Genomic DNA, 22,781 nt, shown 5'->3' with positions numbered 1-22,781 from the left:
TGATGACCAACACATTGAATGTTTGTAATGTTTAAAACCTGAATCAATCCTATAATGAGTTACTCAAGGACTTGTCACTTGTAGCAAACTCAATCTGTTTTGAGGTGATGTCTTTAATCCATGCTGGCTGAACAGTACATTAGTAATTGACTTACTGGACATACATACTTTAACACAGTATCAGAAAATACGCCATAGACTATTACATTTAAAGATGTGAATATGGCTGATTAATTATACTGCATGTAAGTTATGTACCAACCTTGGTGTCATTGGAATAACTTCATATGTTACAAGTTTTAAACTTCGCTGACTGCAAGCTGCATCTAATGCTAGGATGTCATTCATGATGCCAAACAGCTGTTCAATTCTTTGATCTAAACGTAAATCTTCACCGCCTTTCACCAGAAAGTTGTGTTCTTTCTCATCATTGCCTCGAATTGTAAGACGCTTGGGTTTTCTTAATGAAGACATTACCTTTACCTGAATAGCAAAAAAAAAGAGTCATTTGTTGCATTAATAATATGTCTCATGGAAGTGAACAAGTTTGTGGTATGTCTTATAGGCATAAGAACCTGAAATTGTCATCTGTAAAGATCAATGTGGATGTGAACATGCAATTCTTAATATTGTTCTTTGAAGCTATGTTTTTTCATGGAAGGAATACTGCAGGAAACGAAATACTGTATCTAATAGAGTGAATAACGTTGTTGTATGACATTTGAAATTATGCGTACAAACCTTTTCATCAAAACCAGCGATCTTAACATGGTATTCCAATAATGGTTTACTCCGTCCTTTGTATTGTCCTGCAAAACCGAAAGATTGTTTCCATCACCATCATATTGTTTTGACACCAAAACACTGCCAGCTAAATTACTGATTCGTTTGCTATGCTCATCTTGAGATCGTAACATGATTGGAACAAGTTGGGTCAAACCGACATCAAAACAAGCAGCCTGTTGGCTAAGATAGCTCCACTGTTAGCAATATACATTTTGAATTAAAGAACTGAAGATATTATTAGAAAATGAACAGAAAATGTATACAGCACAAAAACTGTAGTATCAAAGCAATCGGACATGCTGTTTTCAACAAGAATTCGAAAATACCGGTATCACTTATTACAAAAATATTCATCAAAATTACAAAATCAAAGATATCATCTCAAAATGAACAAATCTGAGAGTGGTCCACATGTATTAGTGTACCTATATATATAAAATCAAAGCAATCAGACTTGCGGTTTTCAACAAGAAGTTGAAAATACCGGTATCACTTTTTACCAAAAATGACAAAAATATTCATCAAAATTAGAAAATTTAAGATATCATCACAAAATTAACAAATCTAAGAGAGGTCTGCCCAAGATACATATACATCAAATATCAAAGCAATCAGACTTGCGGTTTTCAACAAGAAGTTGAAAATGTAAAAAGTTGACACAGACGACAAAAGCAATGTGATAATATTTGTGACAAGATGTCAAGTTAAGTCAGAAACATTTGGCCATTGCGAATTTGAGCTGAAAAACATAGTCTCATTATGTTCAATGTATGCACCAAGTTTAAACAATATATGTTCATGTATGATATGGGTTTGGAATGACAGAAATGCATTTAATAATATAAAAATGGCAGCCATCTTGAATCTGATCATCAAACAAATACATGAACATGATGTAAAATTCATATATGATGTTTGAAAATGGTTGGTCAAGGCATATCAGAGCTACAGCTCTGGAACAGCACTCATTAAAATAAAATGACCACCAGTCAGCCATTTTGAATCCGATCTAAAAAACAAATTGAGTTGCTTCAAGGTCCTGTAATGTCCAATACACTAACTTTGAAAAAAAATCTATACACGACCAAGATTTTGTTCTAGAATAGCAGAAATGCTTGGTTTTGATGAATTTTCAATATTAAAATGACCGTCATTTGGTCATCTTGAATCTGATCATCAAACAAATATATTTACATATGTGTTACATGATGTATTATTTACATATGTGTTACATGATGTATTATTTACATATGTGTTACATGATGTATTATTTACATATATAATGTGAACATAATCGGTGAAGACATGTCAGAGAGATATGGCTTTGAATAAAATGATTGATTTTTTGAAAATTTTAGTCTTCAGTTGATTACATGATGAGCCAGAATTCTACTTAGCTCAAACTATTTTACTCACCAGGGATCTCCAACTCCTTCTCATAGTTGATAGGCTGGAAATCACTCAACCACGGACTGTATTCCCTTAGATTCCCTGGGGCACTCATCTTCTTTTTCCTCATAAGTTGGTCAACTTCATTTCGGAAATTCATAAACTCTTTCTGAAAAGTCTGGATTTATACAAATTACATGTTTAGTATATTGGTGTGCTCACTCATTGGTTCTGTGGCACTCATTAATTGTGTTCATTTGCATTCTTACATATACTTTTATATTTAAATAATAGTATTTATAATAATAATAATAATACATGTAGTTGTAGCTGATTTAAATCTCATGTACATATGACAATGCATCGTGGGTAAGATAAAATATACCTAAATGTATAATGGATAAATACCATCCGAACAACTTAGAACATGATGACAAACTTTCATCTCAGTAACCAACGCAGAAACGAAATTTACATTTTTTACAACAATTCAGACTTCAGTTTTTTGAAATACAGTCTGATGACACCACACTTATTTTCATTTTCTGTATCCCTATGGCAAGGACTAATGTGTTGAAAATATGATAGACACAACATCTAGAACCCAGTAGCAATTTAACTTGAAGAGATGTATACTACAATTTAAAGTTAATTTCCGGCCACAGTTATTAATCAAAGAAAGCTTAGAAAGAACTCCCGTGTGCTGAGAGTACATTAAAAATTAATTCAAAATTACTTGTACCTGAGATATTGATGGAAAAACTGAAAACTAATTATGTGAATCAGGTAACTAATATGAACAGAACAGAACAAAAAAATTATGAAATATTATGCTAATTAGCGAATTAATATGAGCAAATTTTAACCCAAAATTAATCAGGCCTGTCTATTGTCCTAGAGCATTTATGTACCAAATTTTATTCAAATGTGATGATCAGTAATTGAGATATCAGTGTTAATTATGTTAATTAGGTGATTAATAAGCATAAATAGTTACCAAAAAGTAATTGGGTCTCTGCATAGTTCTAGATTCATTGAAATGTGATGATGAGTACTCTTTAAAAGTTTCATTAAAATCCAACTCGTGGTTCTTTATATATCAGTGGAACATTCATGAAAAAAATTAACTAATTATGCAAATTAGGAAATTAATATCCACAATTATTTATCCTAAAACTAATCAGGTCTCTGCATAGTCCTAGAAGATCTATGTAGCAAGTCTCATTGAAATATGATTAGTACTTGAGATATCAGGCAAAAAGCTTAAAATTAATTAATTATGCTAATAAGGTAATTAATATGCACAAATATTTACCCAAAAAACTAATCAGGGGTCTGCACAGTCCTTAAGTAACTATGTACCAAGTTTCATTGAAATGTGATGATTACAACTTGATATATCAAAAACTGAAAATTAATTATGCAAATTAGGTAATTATATGTACTGATATTACCCTAAAAACTATCAGGTCTGTGCAGTGTCCTATGACACCTATGTACCAAGTTTCATTGAAATGTGATGATTACTACTTGAAATATCAAAAGCTGAAAATTAATTAATTATGCAAATTAGGTAATTAATTTGTACTGATATTACCCTAAAAACTATCAGGTTTGTGCTATGACATCTATGTACCAAGTATTATTGAAATGTGATGATTAGTACTTGAAATATCAGTGGAAAAGCTGAAAATTGATTAATCATTATGCAAATTAAGTAATTAATATTGCACAGATTTTTACCCAAAACTAATCAAATCTGCGCATTAGTTTGGAGCATCTATATGCAAAGTTTCATCAAAATCCAATGAGTGGTTCTTTAGATATCAGTCATGGAACAGCTAAAAATCAGCTAATTATCATGCAAATTAGGTAATTAATATGTATGGATTTTTACCAAAACCTAATCAAATCTGCGCATTGGCCCAGAGCATCCATGCACAAAGTTTCATAAAAAATCACTGATGTATGTTTATGTATGGTTTTTAAGATATCAATGGAACAGACAGACAAACAGACACACACACACATACTTGTATTGCAATATGTTCCGAGGACTTCATTGGATTAACTTTTAATATAGTTGAATTAACTTTTAATACAGTTGCGATATGAACTCGATTAAAACACGTTCCTATATAGGGTTGCGTTTTAATTGGAGTTTAATTAAACTCAATTACAATGCAATACAATGGAGAATTGCATTTTAATTAAGTTTAATTAAACAAGAGTTGAATATCCCGTGACTGAACATAGAAATGTTTGCGAAGCTTAGGTTTAGTATTGGGGTAAGGTATGGTACAATTATATTAATATTAATATAACGTGAACCATACCTTCCCCCGATACTAAACCTAAGCTACGCAAAACGTATTAATAATCGAATTAACTATTAATATAAATTATGTTTTCCGAGGACTATGAAAAAGGTCCTCGGAAGGTGTGTATGTCCTCGGAAGTAGCTATATATCTGTATTTTTGTCCTCGCAACATATAGCAATCCAAGTACACACACACACACACACACCCACACACACACACACACACACACACACACACACACACACACACACACCCACACACACACAGACAGACAGACTATTAACTGCAAAGACTCCCATTGTGTGCTTTGCACACGAGTGTCAAATAGCTAAATATTCACCTGGTGCTGCATTGAGAGAATCTTGCAGCCTCTTTCACCAAATCTCTTTTGAAATGGTTTCACAAAGTCCTGAAAATAAGAATAAATTAGTCAGATATGTACAATAAATGTTGTATTATATATTGAGAACAATTAAGCAATGACATAATAATAAATTTTGAATAATTCATAATTTATACACAAGATTTATTGCTGAACAATATAAAACTGTATCTGAAAAATAATTCAAATAACATTCAAGCTTAACAAAAGAAGTGAGTACAATATGTAAACAGCATGTCATATGTCGATGGCAAATATTTGGAAAATTCCATTATCCTTTCTAAAGTATCCATGGTGATCAGTGATACACACCAATCCTATTCAATATCCCTTTAAGCTTAAACAAATTCTAATTATCCACAGAAATAAAAAATAATTTGTACCGAAGCAAACTTCTTTTGAAAAGGTCCAAATGGTAAACTCTGAGTAACAGCATCTGAGTCTTCAGAGAAGAATGAATCTTGTGATGACTGTCGCTTGGAATCAAAAACTCTTGTGTATAAACCTTCTACAGCCTTCTTGACAGCAGTAGGGTTCCTTGCCCTCAATGCTGGCACCAATACATCATCAGTAAAATCCTGTTGGTAAGAAAAGTACAGATATGAGTTTCATTAAATTTTTGATCCCCAGAAAAAAAAAAAAATTCTTAATTCAAAAATAAGGGAGTTCATAATTTAATGAACGCTACTGTGACTTTCTTCCTAAAAAACCATAATGATATTTTCCCTGACAAAAAAAGTTTTGCAATTTTCCCTAACTCCCACAATGTGAAGATACCATGCCAAGTTCAACTGAGACCTGAATTTGTTTATATTTGACTTACTTTGCAGATGTGTTCAGGGTTTGTAAGCTGCTCCAATGCACAAATAAAATGCATTACCAATGGCACATTATCCAAGATGGCTGCCAGCTGACTCACTTTCTCTTTGTTTCTCTTACCAGTTACAGTATTCTCAAATGAAAAGTTTTCACTGCTGACTTTAAAAGGATAAACCAATGCCTGAAATAATAATGATAATGAATGATTTGACGATGATGATGACACCTACAGCATACTCAACCGATAAAAACTGATATCTGCAGAATTCTAGCATATTGATATATGTAGGCTGTAACCCTATGTAGCAAACTGATCTTTTTTTCCCCCCGATTTTAACTTTCAATAAAACATTGCCTCAAGAGGTTGCCATCTATTGAAATCCAGTTTTGTTAAGCATACAAGATGACAACTTATCGGAGGCCCTGGATGAAATCCTGTCAAATTTGATGCCATCTTGAGAGGCTAAGCCACCCTCTGATGATTTTGCATGTCATTTCCGCTTATAGTGTGCTTCAAGCTCCAGAATTTGGTCTACATCACATGACTGATTTCAATAATGAAGAGTACTTGATCGTTTTCACATCGCATTTTATGTGATACAGCCATGTGTAGGGTCATCTTTGTCTGTACAATTGTGTCTAAAACAATATTTCGGCAATATTTGGTCGTCTTTATGCGATTATATTTAAACAAAAAAATGTCAGAAATCGCAGCTATTATTGCTTTAACCACAGTCCCTGGGATAGAGGGACTGTGCTTTAACACATGGAAATATGTGCATTAATATATATTATTTTAAATATTTTAAAAGAATCAATAATATTACAAATTTAGACAAATTGCACCAACCTGTGGATAGTTATTTGCTATTTCCAGTAGAATACCCTGTACTGATATAGACTCTACTTTATCCAGCAAAGCCAGCATCTGACCAATCCAACCCAAGAACATCCAGCATGGCGTCTCTGATGTCTGAAATCAACATTGATCGGTTCATTTACTGCCTTAGTGTTAGGAAGAAATTTACATTCTACCATCTGTATGGTACATGTTTACAGGGCTTAAAATGTTGTCATGGAAACCAGTACTATCGTAGTGCTATCATAGTATCTACAGCTGTTTGAAAAGATATTCAGGTGTATTTGTGAAAGGTGGAAAAGCTTGGCTTTGACATTCAAAGATTTTAAACGAGTTACATGCAAAACACTTTATTGAAGAACTACATTTTCATGCAAACAAACATGGTTGTTCCCATGGGCAACCGATAATTGTTGTAATTACCCATCATGCTATACTGTATACTGTTATTAAACCTCTTTTCTTTCACAACAGACACATTTTTATGAACCTTGCAATCTTGTAAATTGTCAATTGCAACTTTTTTGAAAAAGAGACCAACCCTTCCCATTTATCATGCCAGCCCCATGTACCGGTACTTTTACACTGACATGATCGGACAAGTGACAAATAATTACAAGTTTTTATGTGTCACTGGGGCTTTTATGAGATGATAATAATGCATTACATAAAGTAGGAGCATACATACATACATGTATATGTATTAAACAAAGAAATTATGTATACAGTATGTCAGCAATAACCTTTAAAATGGCGCATCGTTTTTGTTTTACAGTGTAAGCTTACCAACTCCACAAACGTATCCATGGTGTCAGTGTATGTTTCCACAATCTGCAACAGACGGGGAAATCTCTGAATAGCTTCAACGGAATTCAACTTTAATGCTTTCAGCAAGTGGAAGACGACAGATCTTGGAAAGGATGGACTTTTAGAGCTTCTGCTGACTGCACCATCTTCATCTGTACAAAATAGTTGCAAAATTTATTTATTTTTAGAGCACAATAAATGACAGTCATGCTCGAATACATTTTATGGAACTAAAACTGACGAATAAGTCCACGATTCAGATGAGTGCTCATTCTTACTTTGTTCCTGCTGTTTGAGCATCTTGTCACAGAAGGTTGCCATGGAAACATAAGCATCAATAACGCCTTCTCTATCCATATCAATAGCATCCTCCTCATCAGAAGCCAGCTTGACACCTTTTTTGAAATATTCATGCGCTTTATTCTGCAATCCATTTACAATCTGGCAAAATTGAACAAAATTATATTATTGATGGTGTGTGTAGAACCTTCAGTTGAAAATTTTTATCAGATATTGTATTGCTTAACACATCACTATGGCCTAAATGAGTGTGAGAGTGCATTGAACTTACCTCATCCAGGGAAAGTGAATCACCAATGCTTCCAATCAAAGATCTCAAAGACTTTCGACATTTCAGATGTATAACGTCAAAGATATCATCACCTGTTGATCAGAAATGTATCCAAATGTCAAATTAGCAGTGGTTATTTTATTCACTCACTTATGAGTCAATATTAATAATATGAGGTTATTACGAAGATACCGAAAAGTATGACGAAGACAGTACAGCAGGAGTATTTATGCGCAGCAGAGGTCGATTCGACCATGTACTATCTGAGTGATTACTTTTTCGGTTTCCTCATAATAACCTTACTATTATACATCTTTTCTTCCCAAGGATACATCATGGGAATTCCAAAATCCAAAAAGTTTAGAACAGATATAGCGATCTTCTTTGTGTGGAGTCTGGTCAAGCCCTGGGGGCTGCCATGTTTGTTTTTGGAGGACGCTCACGCACACAATTGCTTCATATTTGGAATTTGCATTTTCTAATATGGTAGGATGAAATTACCACAAAATGCAATACCGCAAAATTAAGGCACACTGTAACTTATGGCATTACGATGACAGATGTATAATAATGAGTTATAATATCATGACATCACTCGCATAAACCAGCTAGCTCTATGAACAAAAGTGATATGAGGTGATAACCACATATATGTATTATCACAAGTGTCGTACACATTCCTTGTGATAATTTTGATATCATTCACCCAATATCACACACTTTAGCAGCAATTTGATTGGTCCTTTAGGCAATTTGAGATATGAGGTCAGCGATATAGATATATATCGGTATTTTTGTAATATGATTTGAAAATAATCATAGGAGTATTTCCACACAGTTTTGAAAAATTAGTTAAATTCGTTTAATACGCAGACTTCGCCATTTCTAATTCTCCCAACTTCATTTGGCAACACACTGGATGCCCCCCATACCATTTCTTGGATGGATATACTTCAAAATCATGTGAAAAAATGTGACAATGTGTCACTGAAACAGTAAATAACTCTTTTTTTTAAATTTTCAATTGCAAGTGATAAAAGTCTGAGAGTAAAAATAAAGCTAGAAGCTTTGGCATGGCAGTAAACACAATTTAATGTTAGTTTCTGTTGACAAAAAGCAGTGAAACAGATACAAGTGACAAAATGCCAAGATCCATGATATTAGATTTATTGAACTTGCATCGTGATACTCATATGTTCCAAGCTATTGAGAGAAAAGAACTACACTCAATTGATAAAAATGATACCATGGTTCACTCATCAGATATCCTCTAAATATCATACCTGCTTCCTGTATGGTTTGGGCTACCAGGTGACAGGAACGCCCACTCAGGATTTCATGCTGCTTTCTATAGGATGGTTCACAGCCTTCAGTAAACATACCTGTAATGGAAAACATTATAATTAAAGAGAAGAGATACAGGAATACCAAACACCTTGCTATTTTCATATATCACTCTGATAGAATATCAAGTCCTAAACATCACATTATTTGTTAATGTGGCTTCACTAGATGATATCATATGGTCACCCTTACCCTTCAAAATAGAAATGCAAAGAATCGCATTGTTATCATATTTTTCATGTAGATAGTATCCATATAGTTTCTCTATACTAAATATTCCTTACACATATAGTATACTATAGTAGTAGTGCATGTGATTACACAAATTACAGATCTGAATTATTCTTGTGTGGTCACATTCACATTATAACTACTGTTGTTTTATTTATCTTTTGTTATTAATCTTATTTCTACAGATACTCTTTATTCAAACAGTCACAAGTATTCACGTATACACGCTCGCAACTATCACAACTTTTCAAAACTAGAACCCCTGCTAAAACTCCGACCTGAGTGCATGTGTGTAAACTTTTGAATGTGGTTAGATTTTAGTCCTAAATAATTCCCTGTATTCAACAGCTAATAGTAGCTAATGTGATCAAAGGCAACTGGCTAATATCATACATGTACTTCAGGTCTCTCACTTACCTAGCTGATCTAACGTAGTTAAAAGATTAATAACACGTTTTGATGGTGGTAGAGTAAGACATTTCTTTTGATGAAGTCTAGCATAACTGTGTGTCCAAATCAACCGCCAGGCATCGTCATCACGGGCATCAGCACAGTTTCTTTTCAAATATTTCTCAGCAACACCAAAGTTATTCTGCAAAATGTGGTGATAAAAACACATTTGAATCATGTTGTTCTCATCAATTAAGTGTCAAAAACAACATTAATATACAATAAATAGGTTTAAATTCAAAAATGAATATAAAAACAAAATTTGTTTACTTGTTGTGAAACACTGTCTACCAACTTTAACTCCATTAATAGTTTATCCTTTGAGATAGCATTCACCATTGCTTGGCCGTCATCACCTTCCATGGCATCCCCTGATTTTTGGAAAAGTTTACGAAGATAGAAAACCCTGAAAGAGAGATGCAATCAGTTTTGATTGAAAACATTGAAAGTATATGAGGTTATCACGAGGATACCTCAAAATATGCACAAAGACAGTACAGCGGGAATATCGACCAACACGCAGCGGAGGTTGATGCGGCGGCATAATGTCTGAGTGCATACTTTGAGGTATCCTCATAATAACCTTATTATTATTATCTTTTCCTTCCAAGGATACACCATGGGAATGCCGAAATTCAAAAAGTTTAGAACATAATCAGCGAACTTCTTTGTGTGGAGTCCGGTCAAACCCTGGTGTTCATATTATTAGAGGACGCTTATGCGCGTAATCATTCCATATTTGGAATTCACATTTCCTTATATGGTAGGATGAAGATACTCTGTAAAATTACACCACGCTGTAACTTATGGCGTTACAGTGACCGATGTATAATAATATTCACAACTTTCAAGTAATTTTTGTGAATATGCTCTACATTAAACTTGAAATGTCCAAGTATATAGAGGATAATAATTTGCACAAAATATGTGTTCAAAAAAACAGATTGTAGGTACCTGTTTGTAATTACATCATCCCATGTGTTAGTACTGTCACGTTTCACATCTGGTAATCTCTTAGTCCATTTACTGATCAAATCAGATACAGGCTTGTGTTCATCAAAATTTCCTAAAAAATATTAGACGATATACAATATTGCAGAGCAAAATCTTATTATGGCAAAATCAATCTAGAAAGAATATTTGAATATATTGAATGCACTTACTCTCATTTGTGATGAATGTTAGAAACTCCTGCATTTCACTCAGTTTTTGAACACATTGTAACTTAGATGAACGAATAGTTCCCATTAAAGTATCCGTCCCAGACCAATCCTGACAAAAACAATAAATATGTGTAATGTGTTAAACCTTTTGACAGCTCAATATTTTTCCCATCCAAAATTCAATGCAAACATTTGCAATATTCTTTGTCACTAAATTTCATCATCATCATCATCATGGTCTATATGGACAGTTTCAGATATTGCTCTCGGTTTTTAAGAACATTTCAAGAGGGGAGGAGCAGACTCAACACAATTATTTTGTTACTGGTGCCAAAAATCGACAATGGTGCTCAGGAGATTTAACAAGAGGTTGTTAGGAATTGGAAAATACTGAAATTACCCTTACAGCATTTCTGTTCTGAACACCTGTTGTCCTGTCCAGAACTCGATCTATACCCCCCTATCTGTCAAGAACAGCACTGATAACTTACCTGTAGGAATGACTGTATACAGTTAGCTGTATAGTATCTTGCTCTGTCATAATCATCTTGTAGTAGGTACAACATTGCAAGCGCCTCACTGTAACGATTCTGTGATCATAGAGAAGTACAGCAAAAGATAATTTCACATTAAACTTTTCACCACCAGACTTTTTGCCCAAAAATTTTCTGCACTTTTGTTCTGGAACTGAACCCTACTTTTGAAGCCAACAGACAAAATTTGAGTCAATTATCAGTTTTTATTCTAAAGAATTGGCCATTTTTGTCCCAAACTTCTGAAGAAAAGTGCAGACTATAAACGGGACTATTTTGTGCATTTGCATGTGATGAAAAGGGGAACTGGTGGCGAAAAGGTTAAAGTCAATCGATAACTTATATACATTTTATTGCAGAATAAATTATTTAGTTCACACTACTTCAAATAGTCTTGTTCTCCACAGTTCTATAATGACCCTCTCTTCAAATGTTACTTTTCTTACCTCAATCAAAGCTTTTCGTTCTTTATGTTGCATCGATTTATCTATAAATGTCAACAAACTCTGACCGTCAGTGTCATCATCTTCCATCAGTAACTTGAGTTTACTTTTAATGACATATGGCAAATAGTGCTCCTATCAAAAGGCAAATATTTTCAACATTGAACATTTTGACAAAATATTTTCGGTATATGAATAGGAATATTTTAAAGCGGAGAGGTTGCCAGAAATTGAAACACAGGTGCGACTTCCTCGCTTGAGTATTGACACACAAGATATCATTTTGGTGACAGCACCTTCCATTTTTTTGAATTTCAATGGACAGAGAAAACAATACAGCATTCTTTTCCATGTGCACAACAAGCATTTGGTCGGTATGTACAAGAGTCAGTCTTACAGCATGCATGGATGATAAGCATTCAGTCAGTATGTATGTACAAGAGTCAGTCATGCAGGATGCATGGATGATAAGCATTCAATAAGTAGATACAAGAGTCAGTCATGCAGGATGCATGGATGATAAGCATTCAATAAGTAAGTACAAGAGTCAGTCTTACAGCATGCATGGATGATAAGCATTCAGTCAGTATGTACAAGAGTCAGTCATGCAGGATGCATGGATGATAAGCATTCAATAAGTATGTACAAGAGTCAGTCATACAGCATACATGGATGATAAGCATTCAATAAGTATGTACAATGGTCAGGTTTGCAGCATGCATGAATGATAAGCATTCAGTAAGTATGTACAAGAGTAGAGTCAGTCTTACAACATGCATGGATGATAAGCATTCAGTAAGTATGTACAAGAGTCAGTCATATAGCATGCAGTCAGTATGTACAAGAGTAGAGTCAGTCTTACAACATGCATGGATGATAAGCATTCAGTAAGTATGTACAAGAGTCAGTCATATAGCATGTATGGATGATAAGTATTCAGTCAGTATGTACAAGAGTCAGTCTTATAGCATGCATCGATGATAAGCATTCAGTAAGTTTGTACACAAGTCGGTCTTACAGCTTGCATGGATGATAAGCATTCAGTAAGTATGTACAAGAGTCATGCATGGATGATGAGCATTCCTGCAGCCAGAAATGGTCATATTATTGCATACAAAGGAGTCTTACCTGGTAGTATGTATCATCCCATATCTTATCAAGATCAGGAGGATCATTATCATCAATGTTGACAGTAGATGCCTGTTCTAATTTCTGCCAATCAGTCAACTGCTCATAGCACTGCAAACAAAATGAGGACAAAGAAATGCAATCACACTAATAACAAAATTAAAGACATTAATGCAATAGAGGGCAATTTATTGTCAGATTGTTTTAACAGAAGACATCAAGTTTAATGAATAAGTAGATGAATTATTACCTGCAATCTACAGTCATCCCATAGGTCTTCTTCTACTTGTTCTGGTCTTCCATCTGGCCAGTCAGTACATCCAAGAGCCTGACAATCAAAACATTAGGTAGTTCTTTCATAATTATTACACTAAATGTTTCCTACCATAATCATTTACACAATCAAACCCAATCAAATTCTTCACCATCTAGCTTTGTAGTTTTCTGGAATTCACACTAGCCTTACCTCATCATAAAGATTTGCAGCTTTTTGATAATTTGCACTAGCCTCAGCTTCAAGTGCTTCTCTGGTTACAGGCTGTGTACCGACTTTTCCACTGAAGATGCCACGCAGCACATCAAAATTATCAAGGTCTTTGTACAACCTAAAGAGAAGAAACAAACAATGGAAAATTTAGCCATGCTTCACTAAACTTGGTAATAAGCGATGCAATGCAAATGTTGGTCAGTTAAGAACACTGAATTTTACCAACCTGGATAATTCAATCCATGTACTAATTTCCTGGGAGAGGGGTGACGCTGATCCTCTTGGCCTTTTTCTGCTTCTCTCCTCCTCTCCAGATTTCTGAACAAGATACTCTTCCAAAAGTAGAAGACCTGGATGTGGGAGAGAAGGCATTGATGGGTTTTTAAAACCAATCTACTTGATTGAAGGACTCTAGTTGTGATGCATGCTCTCTAGAATTGAATCTCATTGAAACCTAAAATTGTATTTGCTCCATATTGAATTTGGGAATAAATTATGTGAGATTTAAACAGAGCTAATAAGATGAGGTGATGTGATCAACATTCAGTTTAATCTCAGACTGGTTCTTTCAAGTTATGAAGACACTACTTGAAGTCATACACAAGACAGTACGGTATATGGTGCTACAAACAAATATTGAATTGTCACATGGTATGTAACTTACCGAGTGGTTGTTGTTGACTGATGAGAGATGCTGTACTGATTCCCTGGGCATCCAACATGAGTTCTTTACAGTTATGGTATGCTATATCCTAAACAGTAAACACAATATACAGATTGTAAGAGAAATAATTATGACTTGTGATCAGATGAAAGCAAAGCCACCTATTCTGTTGGGGTGAAATTGTTACTACATTGAAATTGTATCACTACAACATCTGAGGAGGTAGTAATGAACTAACCTCAATACATCCAATAAAAGGCGAGAAATACTGGGTAGAATTACTCAGCATAGAGTTCAAGTGTTCGTTGATATTTTTAATGATTTCTTCCCTTTCTCTCTCTGTCTTCTCTTCTGCTATCTGAGCAAACACTCCACAAAACAATGAACTGAATAACTGACGAGCAATAGCTGTATCCCTCTACAGGTGAAAACAGATATTTAATAAAGTTAATTAAAAGACAGCCTTTAGTGCGAACTCAGCACAGTTCGATACGCGTTACTTATCATCACTGCACAAAGCAGCTTTGCATAGAACTTAATTGCATATTCGAATGTGTTCGAACTACAATCCCTTGTCGGTTAACACAGTAACGCTTAAGCCACCGTGTTACTTCAATATCACTTTAATAAAACGTTTTACGTCCTAAATCTAAAAGAACTGTTCGATTAATTAAATTAAAACATACATGTTTTACGCTTGGAAAGTGCAGTCCTTTCAAAGTTATCAAGACATTAGATTATACAATAAATTACTAACTTATTAGAACCTGTGTGTTCTATAACTGTTAGACGCGGAGAATCGAATTCGTTCAAGCTAGAAATAGTATTGAAATATTCACCAGAAAACAAGACGAACAGATTTGTTAAGAAATCCCTTTGAGTAAAACAAGTCATTGAAAATGACACAGTCCCTGTTAAATTTTTGAAAGTTCTCTTTGTGCTTGTCATATTAAAGCGGAGGGGTTGTCGCGAGCGTGTCCTTGAAACTTGAGTTCCAAGTGGCGTATACAACAGATTGTTTATTTACATCAAAACACATGTTCCTTGTAGTAGTTATATGGCCAAAAATAAAAACAGCCGTTATTCGGCCATCTTTGATCTGATTATGAAACACACTGATATGTATGATGTATGTGCCAAATATGAATATAAAAATGATACATAAATTGTGGAAATATAGTAGTAAGACCAAAAAGTCAGATGGCTGTCAATCAGCCATCCTTGATCAGATTTTGAAACAAATTGTCATGGACATGCATCCTAACATGTATAAAATACATGTATGTGCCAAATTTGAATGAAAACTGACAGATACCGCATAAAAAAACAAAATGCCTGCCAGTCGACCATCTTTGATCCAATTGCGAAATAAATCATCATGGACATGTATAATCTACATTGTATGTACCAAGTTGAATGACAACTGACAAAGCATGTCCAAAATACAACATTTTCAAAAAACAAGATGGCTGCCTGTCGGCCATTTTGAATCAAATCACTAAACCACTGATGTGCATATGTTCCAAATAAGGTACTAGGCACATGCAAAGAATGAACAGAATCGGTCCACAGGATTCTGAAATATGACTCTGGACAGACTGACGCATGGACGGACATACGGACAGACGGACGGACAGACTCAGGAACTCACGGACAGCCAGGGACATGTATCCTAACATGTATGATCTATGTACTAAATTTGAATAAAAACTGACAAAGCATGTCCCAAAATTCAGCATTTTCCAAAAATAAGATGGCTGCCAGTTGGCCATTTTGAATCGAATCGCTGAACCACTGCATGTGCATATGTCCCACATAAAGTACTAGGCACATGCAAAAAATGAACGGGATCGGTCCAAGGGATTTTGAGATATGACTCCGGACAGACGCACGAACACACAGACGCACGGACGAAGATCGAATTATAAGTCCCAGTTTTCGGACTTCGTCCGAACGGGGTCGAATTAGTGTTTAATGTTTCTTCCCCCATCTTATGTACATAAACAGAAGGCTGTTTTCCTTAGTTTTAGTTTATCACGTGCGCCATTTCACTACAATAACATTACCTTGCAAAACATAGTCCGTGATAAAATGGTTCATATTTACGTTTTTACTAAAGTCTGACATTAATAAATAGTTCGGATGTCACATACGTTTTTTTCCACTTTTTGTAGTACGTTTTCAGATGTAACAACTACAGGAAAATGACCGTGCGTAGTGAGGTGATTGACCACAAAATTGAAGGCTGCCTGTGGCAGAGGCATTATTGCATAAAGCGCAAAGGCCTCTGGGAAGGAGATTGCCTTTAGTGATGTCACTAGTATGGCAGCCTTTAGGTATGTCACTAGTATGGCAGCCTTTAGTCTATTTCATGCATTTACCTGTGCCAATGCTTGCAATGGAGCTATGAGATACATGTGTTTAATTTGAATATCTGGCAGATCACCTTGACGATAGCTCCTGTATAGTGTCACCATGTTATGTCGTCTCAGTTTCTGCTCTTTTTGAGCTTCCTGTGGAGAAAGATACAAAAATTGTAATTTTTATTCTACAAAACCCAGGTTACATTAATTGGGCAAAATCACAACATTTGTTGCCTTGACAAGACCAACCAATAAATTATCACATGATCAAATTAATGAAATTGACAACCTCTCTCATTTTCTTGAGTCTTATTTCTCTTCTAGCAAAGAATGCTCTTGATGCTTCCTGGTCTTTCAGAAATCTTCGTTTCAGTCTCATGATTTCACGGTCAGTTTGACTAGTGTCTGAATTCAACAACAAAAAATTAATATATTAATGATTTACTCATGTCAAAAAATTTTCACAAAGTTACCCTAATACAATTATAGTGTTTTTTTTACTGAAATGCATGCTTTTGCAAGAAAAAGTCTGTATGATTTGTAAGTTACATTCATTTGATAATTGTCTAAGCCCCAAAAAATGATTTTGCTTTTTATCATCATGCAGGACAATTTGAAACCCACACCTCACATTTCTTTTTGCATTTTCACGTACCCTTCAATACTTTGTTCAATAGCTCAAGACGTTTATTATTATTATATTACCTTCTGTACTATCTGTTTGGTCTTTGCCAGCTCCCATTTTATCTTTTCCGAATCCAGAACCCACAGGTTTTCTTGTGATTGCTTTTTTCTTAGTGGTTCCAATGGTGAATAACAATGATGACTGACTGGTTTCTGTTCCTGTTGATGATGAGAACTCAGAAAATGTATCCTGACTTCCAGTTAGCCAATTATATGCAGTCTTCTTGCCATCTAGTATCAGAAAAAAAAAAAATTGTAAAAAAAAAATAGAAAAAAAAAATATTTTATTCATTGATTGATAACACAATCAGAAAGTTATGAAATTTTTAGTTTATAACAAGCAGTCTATCGGTTGAGATAGCTCCGCTGTTAGCAATGCACATTTCAATTAAAGAACTGAAGAAATCATTAGAAAATGAGCAATATGTATAGTATCAAAGCAATCGGACTTACAGTTTTTAACAAGAAGTCGAAAATATCACTTTCTACCAAAAATGACAAAAATATTCACCAAAATTAGAGAATTGAAGATATCATCACGAAATGAACAAATCTGAGAAAGGTCTACATGTAGTATCTATATATGTAATATCAAAGCAATTGAACTATTGGTTTTTAACAAGAAGTCGAAAATACCACTTTTTACCAAAAATTACAAAAATATTCACCAAAATTAGAGGATTGAAGATATCATCACAAAATTTTATTAACCTGAGAGAGGTCCACATGTAGTACCTATATATGTAATATCAAAGCAATCTGACTTGCGGTTTTTAACAAGAAGTCGAAAATATCACTTTTTACCAAAAATGACAAAAATATTCACAAAAATTAGAGAATTAAAGATATCATTACAAAATGAACAAATCTGAGAGAGGTCCACATGTAGTACCTATATATGTAGTATCAAAGCAATTGGACTTGCGGTTTTTAACAAGAAGTCGAAAATATCACTTTTTACCAAAAATTACAAAAATATTCACAAAAATTAGAGAATTAAAGATATTATTACAAAATGAACAAATCTGAGAGAGGTCCACATGTAGTACATATACATGTAATATCAAAGCAATTGGACTTGCGGTTTTTAACAAGAAGTTGAAAATATCACTTTTTACCAAAAATTACAAAAATATTCACCATAATTAGAGAATTGAAGATATCACTATGAAATGAACAAATCTGAGAGAGGTCCACATGTAGTACCTATATATGTAATATCAAAGCAATTGGAGTTGCGGTTTTCAACAAGAAGTCGAAAATATCACTTTTTACCAAAAATGACAAAAATATTCACCAAAATTAGAGAATTGAAGATATCATCACGAAATGAACAAATCTGAGAAAGGTCTACATGTAGTATCTATATATGTAATATCAAAGCAATTGAACTATTGGTTTTTAACAAGAAGTCGAAAATACCACTTTTTACCAAAAATTACAAAAATATTCACCAAAATTAGAGGATTGAAGATATCATCACAAAATTTTATTAACCTGAGAGAGGTCCACATGTAGTACCTATATATGTAATATCAAAGCAATCGGACTTGCGGTTTTTAACAAGAAGTCGAAAATATCACTTTTTACCAAAAATGACAAAAATATTCACAAAAATTAGAGAATTAAAGATATCATTACAAAATGAACAAATCTGAGAGAGGTCCACATGTAGTACATATATATGTAATATCAAAGCAATTGGACTTGCGGTTTTTAACAAGAAGTTGAAAATATCACTTTTTACCAAAAATTACAAAAATATTCACCATAATTAGAGAATTGAAGATATCACTATGAAATGAACAAATCTGAGAGAGGTCCACATGTAGTACCTATATATGTAATATCAAAGCAATTGGAGTTGCGGTTTTCAACAAGAAGTCGAAAATATCACTTTTTACCAAAAATGACAAAAATATTCACCAAAATTAGAGAATTGAAGATATCATCACGAAATGAACAAATCTGAGAAAGGTCTACATGTAGTATCTATATATGTAATATCAAAGCAATTGAACTATTGGTTTTTAACAAGAAGTCGAAAATACCACTTTTTACCAAAAATTACCAAAATATTCACCAAAATTAGAGGATTGAAGATATCATCACAAAATTTTATTAACCTGAGAGAGGTCCACATGTAGTACCTATATATGTAATATCAAAGCAATCGGACTTGCGGTTTTTAACAAGAAGTCGAAAATATCACTTTTTACCAAAAATGACAAAAATATTCACAAAAATTAGAGAATTAAAGATATCATTACAAAATGAACAAATCTGAGAGAGGTCCACATGTAGTACATATATATGTAATATCAAAGCAATTGGACTTGCGGTTTTTAACAAGAAGTTGAAAATATCACTTTTTACCAAAAATTACAAAAATATTCACCATAATTAGAGAATTGAAGATATCACTATGAAATGAACAAATCTGAGAGAGGTCCACATGTAGTACCTATATATGTAATATCAAAGCAATCGGACTTACAGTTTTTAACAAGAAGTCGAAAATATCACTTTCTACCAAAAATGACAAAAATATTCACCAAAATTAGAGAATTGAAGATATCATCACGAAATGAACAAATCTGAGAAAGGTCTACATGTAGTATCTATATATGTAATATATCAAAGCAATTGAACTATTGGTTTTTAACAAGAAGTCGAAAATACCACTTTTTACCAAAAATTACAAAAATATTCACCAAAATTAGAGGATTGAAGATATCATCACAAAATTGTATTAACCTGAGAGAGGTCCACATGTAGTACCTATATATGTAATATCAAAGCAATCGGACTTGCGGTTTTTAACAAGAAGTCGAAAATATCACTTTTTACCAAAAATGACAAAAATATTCACAAAAATTAGAGAATTAAAGATATCATTACAAAATGAACAAATCTGAGAGAGGTCCACATGTAGTACCTATATATGTAGTATCAAAGCAATTGGACTTGCGGTTTTTAACAAGAAGTCAAAAATATCACTTTTTACCAAAAATTACAAAAATATTCACAAAAATTAGAGAATTAAAGATATTATTACAAAATGAACAAATCTGAGAGAGGTCCACATGTAGTACATATATATGTAATATCAAAGCAATTGGACTTGCGGTTTTTAACAAGAAGTTGAAAATATCACTTTTTACCAAAAATTACAAAAATATTCACCATAATTAGAGAATTGAAGATATCACTATGAAATGAACAAATCTGAGAGAGGTCCACATGTAGTACCTATATATGTAATATCAAAGCAATTGGAGTTGCGGTTTTCAACAAGAAGTCGAAAATATCACTTTTTACCAAAAATGACAAAAATATTCACCAAAATTAGAGAATTGAAGATATCATCACGAAATGAACAAATCTGAGAAAGGTCTACATGTAGTATCTATATATGTAATATCAAAGCAATTGAACTATTGGTTTTTAACAAGAAGTCGAAAATACCACTTTTTACCAAAAATTACAAAAATATTCACCAAAATTAGAGGATTGAAGATATCATCACAAAATTTTATTAACCTGAGAGAGGTCCACATGTAGTACCTATATATGTAATATCAAAGCAATCGGACTTGCGGTTTTTAACAAGAAGTCGAAAATATCACTTTTTACCAAAAATGACAAAAATATTCACAAAAATTAGAGAATTAAAGATATCATTACAAAATAAACAAATCTGAGAGAGGTCCACATGTAGTACATATATATGTAATATCAAAGCAATTGGACTTGCGGTTTTTAACAAGAAGTTGAAAATATCACTTTTTACCAAAAATTACAAAAATATTCACCATAATTAGAGAATTGAAGATATCACTATGAAATGAACAAATCTGAGAGAGGTCCACATGTAGTACCTATATATGTAATATCAAAGCAATTGGACTTGCGGTTTTCAACAAGAAGTCGAAAATATCACTTTTTACCAAAAATGACAAAAATATTCACCAGAATTAAAGATATCATTACAAAATGAACAAATCTGAGAGAAGTCCACATGTAGTACCTATATATGTAATATCAACGCAATTGGACTTGCGGTTTTTAACAAGAAGTTGAAAATATCACTTTTTACCAAAAATGACAAAAATATTCACCAAAATTAGAGAATTGAAGATATCAACATGAAATGAACAAACCTAAGAGAGGTCTACCCAAGGTACATATACACCAAGTATCAAAGCATTCAGGCTTGTAGTTTTCAAGAAGAAGTCGAAAAAGTAAAACATTGACACGGATGACGACAGACGACGGCGGACAATCACTCATATGATAAGCCCCGCTCGACATAGTCGACAGCGGAGCTAAAAATAATCACACAAAAAATCTCACCAACTTCTTGTGTTGCAGAAAACTGAACATCTTGTGTAGCTCTGACTTGGTTGCCGATGGTTTCTATGAAACTCTGTGAATCAGATCCAATCTGAGTGGATTGAGTTTCTACAAACATAGGGGTAGATATTGCAGCATGGCGACGCTTCCAGGAATGATCAATCTGGTAGTCCTAGGGAGTCAAATTATATGACAGTCATCTAATCTTCAAAAACTTTAAATAAATCAGACTCCACAGGTTGATGATTATTACATTCAGTGTTTTTATGAAAATTGCACTATAATAATATAATAATAATACATTTTTAATGTAATTAACATATAAATAATTTATTTGCATAAACTTGATCTACAACTGATACATTTGCAAATACTCAATACTTACAGAACGACCATAAATTTACTTACTTCAAATTTACATTCTGACAATGCATGTTCAAAGATTTCTCGTTTATAATCTGGACTCTTCGATGTCATCTCCAGCAACAGACTTGTAGCATAGCTGAGGAACTGGTTCTCTGCATCCGGTGAGTACATGCATTCCAACATGGAAACCATTCGATCCAAAGTTCCTACGGGTAGTCTCGTCTCATGACTCCAAAAGTTACTCACCCTAAGTCGCAGATATGATTCCTCATCAGAAAGTCCTTGCAAAAGAATTTCTTTTGTCATACTGAGGACTTCAGCAGCTGTGCTTGACTCTTCATCCCTGGAAATATAGCATATACTTTGAGATTATTACAAAAGGAAATTATCATCCAAGTCAATATACAGTTAACACTTGTAATTATCATATATCCAGGTCAATATAAGTTAACACTTACTTGTAATTATCATATATCAAGGTCAATATATAGTTAACACTAACTTGTAGTTATCATATATATCTGAGTCAATATAAGTTAACACTTACTTGTAATTATCATATATCCAGGTCAACATACAGTTAACACTAACTTGTAGTTATCATATATATCCAAGTCAATACAAGTTAACACTT

General features: G+C 33.5%; 1 protein-coding gene across 1 annotated transcript in view; it reads right to left on the bottom strand.

Moving 5' to 3' along the window:
* The window catches only part of LOC102809109 (DNA-dependent protein kinase catalytic subunit-like), an 80,967-nt gene that overhangs the window by 7,364 nt on the left and 50,822 nt on the right, over positions 1-22,781 (bottom strand). Inside the window, exons 57-84 of the mRNA XM_085502651.1 lie at positions 22,190-22,490; positions 21,782-21,953; positions 17,447-17,656; positions 17,031-17,146; positions 16,760-16,891; positions 14,617-14,796; positions 14,379-14,466; positions 13,941-14,064; positions 13,694-13,832; positions 13,478-13,555; positions 13,228-13,338; positions 12,103-12,234; positions 11,615-11,713; positions 11,124-11,232; positions 10,915-11,026; positions 10,231-10,366; positions 9,928-10,102; positions 9,219-9,317; positions 7,936-8,027; positions 7,643-7,805; positions 7,344-7,516; positions 6,549-6,671; positions 5,703-5,879; positions 5,263-5,457; positions 4,838-4,906; positions 2,203-2,353; positions 742-809; positions 263-483 (exon numbers count right to left, since the gene is read on the bottom strand). Coding sequence (XP_085358777.1) covers positions 263-483; positions 742-809; positions 2,203-2,353; positions 4,838-4,906; positions 5,263-5,457; positions 5,703-5,879; positions 6,549-6,671; positions 7,344-7,516; positions 7,643-7,805; positions 7,936-8,027; positions 9,219-9,317; positions 9,928-10,102; positions 10,231-10,366; positions 10,915-11,026; positions 11,124-11,232; positions 11,615-11,713; positions 12,103-12,234; positions 13,228-13,338; positions 13,478-13,555; positions 13,694-13,832; positions 13,941-14,064; positions 14,379-14,466; positions 14,617-14,796; positions 16,760-16,891; positions 17,031-17,146; positions 17,447-17,656; positions 21,782-21,953; positions 22,190-22,490 — 3,945 coding nt within the window. The remainder of the gene's footprint in view (positions 1-262; positions 484-741; positions 810-2,202; positions 2,354-4,837; positions 4,907-5,262; positions 5,458-5,702; positions 5,880-6,548; positions 6,672-7,343; positions 7,517-7,642; positions 7,806-7,935; positions 8,028-9,218; positions 9,318-9,927; positions 10,103-10,230; positions 10,367-10,914; positions 11,027-11,123; positions 11,233-11,614; positions 11,714-12,102; positions 12,235-13,227; positions 13,339-13,477; positions 13,556-13,693; positions 13,833-13,940; positions 14,065-14,378; positions 14,467-14,616; positions 14,797-16,759; positions 16,892-17,030; positions 17,147-17,446; positions 17,657-21,781; positions 21,954-22,189; positions 22,491-22,781) is intronic.

This window comes from Saccoglossus kowalevskii, chromosome 8 (assembly GCF_978046115.1).
Source record: "Saccoglossus kowalevskii chromosome 8, keSacKowa6.1, whole genome shotgun sequence".
Classification (NCBI taxonomy): Eukaryota; Metazoa; Hemichordata; class Enteropneusta; family Harrimaniidae; genus Saccoglossus; species Saccoglossus kowalevskii.
The sequence above is the reverse complement of the archived record's forward strand: the minus strand, read 5'-3'. Positions and strand labels throughout refer to the sequence as shown.